The following is a 9532-nucleotide window of genomic DNA, read 5'->3' on the forward strand; positions in this document are numbered from 1 at the left end:
TATTGAAATGCTTCTACTGAAATATGCATTAAAATATTTAATTAAATAATTCGTCATTATCCTTCAGTATTGTCAATTTATAATATTCTGTAGCACATATTTGTTTATACATTTAATCTATATGGTAATATGTAACTTTGGTAAGACTTTGAATCTGTGCCAAGTTTAATTATAGATCACCTAGCAATTCTGAAAGCTACAGAAAACAGAATCGGAGCATGCACACAACCTGTACATCTGTTTAAAAGTTAAATCTGATTTGAGGTAGTACTTTAGAATTTTTGTTTCTTTTCTTTTTGCTTAAACATTGCTTCTAATTTACAAGAAGCATTAGAATCAAGATGTTTTTAATTTTTATATGTATGAAATTTGTGTATTAGCTAAGCTAAAGTCTAGTTCTGGCAAAAAATTTCTGAAGCTTCAATAGTGGGTGCTTGTTAAATGTTTTTATGTGCATATGCTTAGATCAGGGGTTATAATTTTATGCACTGCATAATTTGTAATAATATTATGTTGTCATTAAATGTTATAGTAATTCCTATAAGTCACAGTAATTTTTTTCCTTTTTTAAGTGGTAAAAAACATTTAAATAAATTAATATTGCGTTTAATTATAGCATAACAAGAGAGACACTTGCAGACAAGGAAAAGCAAGCGGTCACAGTATTTGAGACTGCAGAAGGAAGTGAAGTGAATTTGTATGAACTTCCTATAAATAATAGTATTGATAATAGTACTCCACTTTCTACTAAAATGAGTGATAAAGAATATTCAAATGATGAAGTACCACTTTTGCAAGGAAAATCAGATGATGGAAATACTCAAGGAAGTAATGGGATGCACCATAGCAACAGTGTTTCTAAAATGGCATTGCATTTTAAAGCATTACAAGAAAAAGCAAATTCGAAAGAAAAGGATGGTTTGTCTCAAAAGACATCGAGTAAAGGTTCACGTGGCATACAACGTTATAGAGAACGAAAGAATCAAGGAAACGATAGATTTAACACGCAACCGGTAACTTTTCAAGAAGTGCAGGAAGCGGTTTTACAAAATCAACGCAATGCTACATCGGCTAGAAAATCGAGTTTGACAGAAGATAGTTTAACAGCAACTGATGATGAGTTTGATCCTTCTAAATTAAGTTTGGCAGAACGAGTGCGTTTATTTAATCAAAAAATTGATACTGAAAAGAATTCAGTATCCAATAACGTATCATTAGAAAGGCATTCGCGTAGACGGCCAGCTGCTCGTTATAAAACACAACCAGTTACATCTGAAGAAGTTGAAGTAGCGTCTCGAATATCCCCATTAAGTACTATTAATCAATCTTCTTTAGATACTGGTAAGTTCTGTACATTATTGAATAATGTTTTCATGCAGCATAAATTATCGACACCTTAATCATTTTTAAAGGTGATGTACCAAAAAGCATTTTAAAACCTGTAACGTTACACGCGCATAGTTTGCCCCGTGCAAAAAGTCCTGAACTTGAAGGTATGAAGTTAATAAAATCTGTACTTAAAAGGGAATCTGAGGAATTAGAACAACAGATACTAGAAGATTGTGATACTTTACCACGTTCTATATTAAAATCTAATGTAAAATTGGAAGAAAATAAAGTAAGTTACATTGGATTAAAAAAAAGAAAGAATGATTTTTAAGATGATCAAGGACATTAATTTTGATGTAAGATTTTATATACAGACAGGAAGCATAATGGAAAATAATTATTCTACACAGTATGATTTGAGTTGTGCCTATACTGGGAAGGATAACCATACAGAAGGTAGGCAATATGAAATTAAACAAAAACATACAGTGCCTTTTCACAAAAATAGTACTCAGGATGAATTAAATAGAACAAGATTCAAATCTGCATTAGATGACGTAGATAATATTCAAACTATAATTACTACATCTAAGAAACATGAAGAAACACATCAAACATCTGGAGGTGAGACATCCTCTGTAAGTCATGAAACATGTAACATAAAAGATGAAGCTGTGCCTCCTTATCATCAGCCTATTTTTTCAAAACAAACCAGGTAACAAATTCTATATTAATGTATTCGTAAATTATTTTAAGTGAACAATAATTCTACATATTAATATTGGGTATTAATAAATATTATAAAAGTTACATAAATTATAGAAACTACTAGGTTTCTAGTATAGTATGCCTTATCATGAACAACTTTCGCGTGACGTTGAACCTTCTATTTAGTATTACGGCTACTGATAAGATTATCTCATGTAAAAGAACATGAGTGTAAACATATATATGTATTATAATTAACTACTTATAGGTATGCTTCATTGTTGAAGAGTGCCAGTCATCACGCGATTAGCAACAAAATCAACGAAAGTGAATCAAGTAATCCAACAATACAAAAGCAGCATGCTGTAGCTCTCCCAGGATTATATCGTAGTGCAACGCAAGCAATACCAACAATAGATACTAATGATGGTCCAAGCATGAGTATTGCAGAACGGTTGGCTGCTCTGCAACGTAGCGGAAATACAAACTGGAAGCGACGTATAGCACCTGAGATGTCTAATTTATCGGTAAATTACATCTTACAGTTTCGTTACTTATATTAAAATGAAATATCAATTATTATTAATAAAAAATAATTATTAGGATGCACTGAACTCTAATTCATCTAATAAAGAAGAATTGAGTATCAAACAAGGAGTACTTGCCGATTGTCTTGGAAAATTAGAATCCGCTACAGAGGGATGGAAGAAGAGAATAGCTGCTTCGGATGCAACGAAGTTTACAGTAGCTGGCAAAATGAAGGTAGAAAAGCCAGAAAAGTTAGATCCAGGACCATCTTCGCCCCTTATCGAAGTTACAGGAAACATTATAGATAGAAAGAAGAAAACGCCTCGTCCTGAACGATTTAGAGCGAAAAAAGGTAACTTTACACGAGATATTTTCAATGTATTTTTATATTTAAATTTCTAAGCAAAGTATTAATAAAAATGCATAATGTGTTCTTAGGATACGCGAAAGATATTGTATCTACTCCAACTAGTCCAAATAAGGATTCATGTATTAAATTACGAGGAAGCTTTTCTGAACCTACAAGCGATGATAGTGGTTAGTGGACAGATAACTTGAAAGTTACATCAGAGTATATTTTTTTAAATATCAGCATTACTTGACGATATATTTTATAGGAGAGGAATTAAAAACAGAGAAAAATGTGTCACCTGTTGTCCCAGTACCTAAAATAGATGATGAAACGTTCACCTCCTTCTTTACTGGAATTTCATTAGAGAAATGCGAGGCTGAATCTGTTGATTTAAATGAAAGCGATTTTGATATGATTACAACACAATCCGAATTGTAAATTTTTCTGTTATTAATATCACCGATTATATAATATATTAAGTTCCAGTTTTCACAGATTTATATTTTTACAGACTGGTTCAAAAACGAAATATACGGTTGAAACGGCGACGTATGATATCTAGAAATCCTCTTAGAACGCTTGCCGCTCGTACTGATTTGAAATCAGAGTATACTGAGATACGAACTGGTGTTGCAGAAAAAGTAATGAAACAATTAAACGTCGAGAAACGTAAGTCTTTGTCGTATTTTATTTAATATCATTAATATATGGTATTACAATAAACACGTTATTATATTATGTTACAGTAGCTAAAAATTCATCGTTAGCTATGGAAGCTCTAGCTGGCCTAGCTTCTACTGAAGACTTTAGTAATATAACATTAAGGAATGTAGCAGAAACAAATATTTCAACAAATAGGTTACAACCATACAAAGACTTAATGTTACTTTTGATTAAAGGCAGACGGCACGTACAAGTGAGATTAGTTGAGCCAATAGTGGAAAGTATAAATAGTGGTGATAATTTTGTTCTTGTAACAAAATCAGAGGTAATCAAAGGAATATTATCTTATCGAATCTATTTAAAATATTATGATGCATTTGTTATTCTTAATTTAGGTTTATAATTACATTGGAAAGTATTGCAACGTTATTGAGAAAGTTCGAGGTGCAGAAATTGCAATGAGTATTCAGCAAAATAAAGATCTTGGTTGCCAAGCATCTCAAGTAATTACTATTAATGAAGATAAAGTAACTTGTACAAAAAGTCAGTTGCAAAAATTTTGGAATTGCCTCGGCGTTGAAAGTGAAAACATGGATGGTAAAATAGTAACTTTTACCTTATCATTTATTTTATAGTAATACTATCTAGAAAATTAATATTACTGTATTAATAGCAGTTATTGATGGCGGGCATCCTGAAGAGGATGAACTTTATGAAACATTTATGATTGATACAAATATGGTATATGAAATTAAAGATGAGGAGCTGGTGCCTCTTGAAAAATATTGGGGTGGTATACCAAAAATTGAAATGCTTGATCCAAATAAGGTTGGCATTTTAACATTACCCGTACTTTTCGTAATTAACGTAACTATAAATAATTATATTTTTATTTTATAAGGTGCTAGTATTTGATTTTGGTAGTGAAATGTACATATGGAGTGGAAAAGGAGCTTCTGCTGATAAAAAAAGACTCGCAACGCATCTTGCTACAGAAATGTGGCAAGAAGGATACGATTATTCGGAATGCACTGTATGTCCAATTAACGCGGCATCTATGATTGGTAGACGCACCGTATCAAAAACGGACTTAAAATTTGCTAAAAGCAGACCTAAATGGTGTTTACTTGCCAAGTTGACACAGCACGTCGAAACGATACTTTTCAGAGAAAAATTCCTTGATTGGCCAAATGTTTCTGGTATAATACGTGTTCGAGGCACTAAGAACAAAGAGCAAGTTGATGGAACTATAACTATAGAAGTGTGCAATATTAATAATTTGCTGGAAGAAAATATGACTCCTGTTGATTTAGTTCTTGAAGGAAGTCATTTGGGCAGAGGCACTGGTTGGTATGACAATGAGGTAATGGTATATTACTTTGAATAGTATACAGCGGACAATCATTATATGATTTAAATAATTCAAACATATTCTATTCTATTCTTCAATTGTTGTTAATCAGTTAATGAAACAAACCATTGTCACGACAACGGGTGTGCAAGTTTGGCATATTGACGAATTCTCGCATACTCTTCTGGGTGATTCATCTGTTGGACAATTTTATTCTGGAGATAGTTATATCGTGCATTGGATGTATTCTATTACCATTACTGGTATGTGTTAAATTTGTTACATCTCAGTTCTTTAAATTTTTTATAATGAATAAGCATTACATTGCTTTTTATCCAGGGCGTGAGCTTAGTGGTTTACCATCGAAACATTCTGCAAAAGGTCGCGATCGCTCGGTATATTTTATTTGGCAAGGGCAAAATGCGTCTTTGAATGAACAAGGTGCTGCAGCATTACTAACTATTGAATTAGACAATGATCAAGCGCCTCAGGTAATTATATTGAATTAAAAGTACTGCTTGAATAAATATTTGAAACTTATACCTATATTTTTTACAGCTTCGGGTAGTCCAAGGGCACGAGCCAGCTGCATTTCTAAATTTATTTTCTGGAGGAATGATTGTACATAGTGGCAAGAAAACGAATACAAAATGCGACGAACGGTGGCGATTGTATATATGTCGAGGTACTTTAGAGTCAGAGGTGTCTTTAATAGAGATTCCTTGTAGTACTCGTCAATTACGGAGCAGAGGTTCTCTTATATTATTAGACACTAAAAACGACAAAATTTATGTGTGGCATGGATCTAATACATTACCTCATATTAAAAAGGTATTTTTAAATTCTGTAGTACAACAATATAAGAATAACACAGAAATTAAAATACCCTTCATGTTTCTTGTTAGTAACTCCAAAATATGAAGATAGGGTAATATTTAAACATAATTAATTACCAATTTGGATTAGTGTAGTTTAGCAAATATTAAAAGCAACTTTTTTTTTATGTACGTAATGGTAAATTGTTTTTAGAATGTATTTAGTGCAGCGACCAAATTAAAAGAAAATCGACCTCAGGAAACGGGCTTGTCGCCTGAAAGTGATGTAGAAATTTTTGAAAGTGATGAGGGAATGGAACCCGAGGAATTCATTACTGGTAAGTAGAAATTTAAATATTCAATACTATCTTATTAATATCTTCGAGTCATAAATGAAATACATGTTGTTATACAGCATTAGGGAGAATGAACAAAAAACTGTATGTGTCGTTAGAAAAAGATGAATTACAGGAACATACCCCAAGACTGTTTCATTTGTCAAGCATTTCTAAGGAATTTAAATCGGTAGAAATATTGTGTCCTCATCGTGCTTCTTTGCCAACTCCATTTCCTTTTCTGCAGGAAGATTTATATCAAGTGCATCAACCAGGTAGTTTATAAAATATTATGAACCAACAATTTTTTGCTTAATTGTTTCGTACATAAACTAATTAAATTATCATTTTAGCCTTATTTTTATTGGATAATAAAAATGAATTATGGATATGGCAAGGCTGGTGGCCAAATACTGGGGCGGAAGATCAATCTGGTAGTAAAGCAGTTAGATGGCAAGCTGAAAGAAGAGCAGCCATGACAATGGCCATGCAGTATTGGCAAACAATTCATCCAGAAACTAATAAATATCCAATTTATCTAGTCTGGGCTGGTCTCGAACCTTTACAATTTATAAACTTATTTCCTACGTGGACATATCGCGACGATATCGCGGAATTAAATATAGAGGTATTTTTACATTTACTAAAATTGTTAAAATTATATGATTCAAAAAAATAATTCTTGAATAGGATGGGCGAAATCCTGGAGAGGTGTTGACTGTTGAAAGCGAATTGGTGCGCTTAACACAGAGTACGTATCCTCCAGCTCAATTATTACAACGACCACTACCGGAAGGAGTTGATCCTACACACTTGGAATTGTATCTATCCCAACAACATTTTCAAGTAAGTTTTAAAAACCTTAGTAACAAATGAATTTTGATTGTGAAAGGCACGTGTTTCGTGTGTTCTGGCAGGAACTGTTAGGTATGACTCAAGAAGAATTTCAAGAACTTCCAGTTTGGAAACAAGTGAACCTTAAAAAAGAAATAGGGCTTTTCTGATGAAACGTCCAAACTGCCGATCCTACGAAAAATAGCTGCCCCTGTAAAGCGATTAATAAAGTTTTTGTTAATTGTTTTATGATGTTCATAACTTCAAATTTTTTAACATCTCAATGTATGAATTCGCGTTTAAGATATGCCTAAAGTTGCCTATCGATAAAAGAGAAACTAATATTATAATGCAGTTGAAGATGTTTACTACTATTTCAAATATAATATATACTACATACATACGCGCGCCTGCGCGCGCACGAACACAGATAGGTGATTATATATTTTTAATACATACTAAACGTAAATTGGCTTGTGAATATTTCCTTTATATTTGTATGGGCTTTATATTCAATGATAATACAATATGTTTTAGAATGGCTTATTCTTACATGTGTAACATTTGTACAAGAGCGACTGTATTCTTTACAACATACTCCATGTTTTTGAACAGTATTCAATGAAATTTCTCAATGTTGCCTTGAGTCTTATTTCATAGCCCCTTATAATCCTTAAACATCGCATATATTAAGTTTGAAAAAGGTTATAGGTTCGCTGGATTTGGAAAACAGCCCTTTCCGGAACATACGTTATAATGCTACATTATCCTATCATAAGTATGCATGATTTTAAAATAACTTTATCTTACATTCTTTGTTTTTATGATTCGTGTGATATTGAAAAGAAATATTTTATTTGTATTATTATACAAACATATAACATACTCATGCGTGTACCGACATTTAAAATATACATAAACAGCATTAGAAACAATCGATATAAATTTATTTTCTTTAAACAAGTTGCAATGATATATTTTATTATCAAACAGATTAAGAATCACGCGAAAGCAATGTCACATTTAAAAACTTTTTAACAGTTAAGTATTCTTGTACTTTTGTCAGAGTGTAATTACAAATATTTTTTTCTATGCCTACATCTGCTTATCTTGTTTATAAATTGACCAAGGCACAACATTATATTAAGTATAAAAGAACGATACATTAATTTCAAATTCATAATTTGAAATCACATTCTGTTCAAAATTTGCTGATGTGTGTGCAAAGAACACAAATTCACCCCAATGCTTACAGTGGTCGTTTCTTTATTTTATTCTACAATAATAATATGCTATGGAAAGTTTACATACACACACGGGGTGATATGTGCAATGTGATTGTTTCGAATAACGTAATTAGTTATGCACATTATTCTAAAAAACATACATCAAAGTTACATAGTTTAACGAGTAACTTCAATTATTTTTTCGCAATTTATTTCTTAACACCAGATATTCAATTATACAAAAATTATCTATATATTTTCATTTCCAAAAAACTATGTTTTTTATTTAGAGCATAATTTAGAAGTTATTCAAAACAATAATGCAAAGTATCTAATTCCGTGTGCGATCGTACGCGCATGTAAATCCATACATCTAAATCACCTAATATTAAAATAGTCCATCTGAATAATTAGTTCTATATTTTATGTCTTATTTTAAAATAATCGTGCGTTGATTGATGCAAAATGACACACCAGAGTCGTGACTCCTTTTCTCGCTTTAACGTCCCTCAAACTAATTATCTCGTTATTAATCCTCGTATCCAATTTACAATACTAGTTGTGTTGGAATATGGTGCTAGTACTTCCATTCAAATCAGTGGACATCTGTAGCACATAATTGTATTTTTAATACATTTATAGATGCTTCTGATTAAACTTTCTATTAAATTAGAACATCCAAATCTTTTGAAAATGTAGTTCAATTGACCTGTCATCTCAAGACTGTGGTTATCAGTAATGATACACCTTAATTTTCTTCACAATGTTTAATAAAAGTATAGTGAGAACTAAGTTCAAAACAATTTTTTTAAAAAGAAATAATGTATTGTACAACTTCATATACAAATTATATATAACAAATGACAAACATGTATTTACACTTTGCATGTTGTTATATGTATTACAAAATTGTTACCGCCGCGTGTAATACTTCATCAAAATAATTATCTTCTCGTTATTTGTTTCTATCTTATACGGTACAAGTAACCGAAAGTAAATATACAGAAAAACATAGTATTACCATTTTTATGTTCACTGGACTTTTCCATCAATATAAGCCTTTATAGCAGTTTGACATTCTGCAGAACACCAATGTTGGATCAACAAATACATCTCTGATTCTAATGCAGCGTCCAATTTTTTTCGCAAACTGTGACGTAGTAACGCCTTCGTAGCTTCCATGGACTGTGAACAAATAGACAGAGGATTAAATAACAATATCAAATGCATATGCAAATGAAGAAAACGCGGGATGTATAGTATAAATATTAATTAGCTTCGTGAGTACAATTAATATGAGTGCAAGAATATTCTACTGTTACTTGGTGATACAACCCCGATTCTATAGACTGGTATAGTTGCACGTATAAAAATGTATATCTTAATATATT

General features: G+C 31.7%; 2 protein-coding genes across 2 annotated transcripts in view; one reads left to right on the forward strand and one right to left on the reverse strand.

The window, feature by feature from the left end:
• The window catches only part of LOC108572087 (supervillin-like), a 10456-nt gene extending 3335 nt beyond the window's left edge, over nt 1-7121 (forward strand). The window contains exons 8-27 of the mRNA XM_017934278.1: nt 617-1341; nt 1413-1618; nt 1704-2044; nt 2306-2564; nt 2641-2917; nt 3004-3102; nt 3183-3351; nt 3429-3586; nt 3664-3905; nt 3976-4177; nt 4257-4408; nt 4482-4943; nt 5044-5194; nt 5271-5422; nt 5490-5762; nt 5961-6084; nt 6162-6356; nt 6435-6709; nt 6772-6927; nt 6999-7121. Coding sequence (XP_017789767.1) covers nt 617-1341; nt 1413-1618; nt 1704-2044; nt 2306-2564; nt 2641-2917; nt 3004-3102; nt 3183-3351; nt 3429-3586; nt 3664-3905; nt 3976-4177; nt 4257-4408; nt 4482-4943; nt 5044-5194; nt 5271-5422; nt 5490-5762; nt 5961-6084; nt 6162-6356; nt 6435-6709; nt 6772-6927; nt 6999-7085 — 4705 coding nt within the window. The 3' untranslated portion in view covers nt 7086-7121. The remainder of the gene's footprint in view (nt 1-616; nt 1342-1412; nt 1619-1703; nt 2045-2305; nt 2565-2640; nt 2918-3003; nt 3103-3182; nt 3352-3428; nt 3587-3663; nt 3906-3975; nt 4178-4256; nt 4409-4481; nt 4944-5043; nt 5195-5270; nt 5423-5489; nt 5763-5960; nt 6085-6161; nt 6357-6434; nt 6710-6771; nt 6928-6998) is intronic.
• Nucleotides 7122-8653: 1532 nt separating this feature from the next.
• LOC108571971 overlaps nt 8654-9532 on the reverse strand; it is a 6795-nt gene continuing 5916 nt past the window's right edge. The window contains exons 7-8 of the mRNA XM_017934137.1: nt 9163-9326; nt 8654-8747 (exon numbers count right to left, since the gene is read on the reverse strand). Of these exons, the coding sequence (XP_017789626.1) occupies nt 9174-9326 (153 nt within the window). The 3' untranslated portion in view covers nt 8654-8747; nt 9163-9173. The remainder of the gene's footprint in view (nt 8748-9162; nt 9327-9532) is intronic.

The sequence above is a fragment of the Habropoda laboriosa genome, unplaced genomic scaffold (assembly GCF_001263275.1).
Source record: "Habropoda laboriosa isolate 0110345459 unplaced genomic scaffold, ASM126327v1 scaffold67, whole genome shotgun sequence".
NCBI classification, from domain to species: domain Eukaryota; kingdom Metazoa; phylum Arthropoda; class Insecta; order Hymenoptera; family Apidae; genus Habropoda; species Habropoda laboriosa.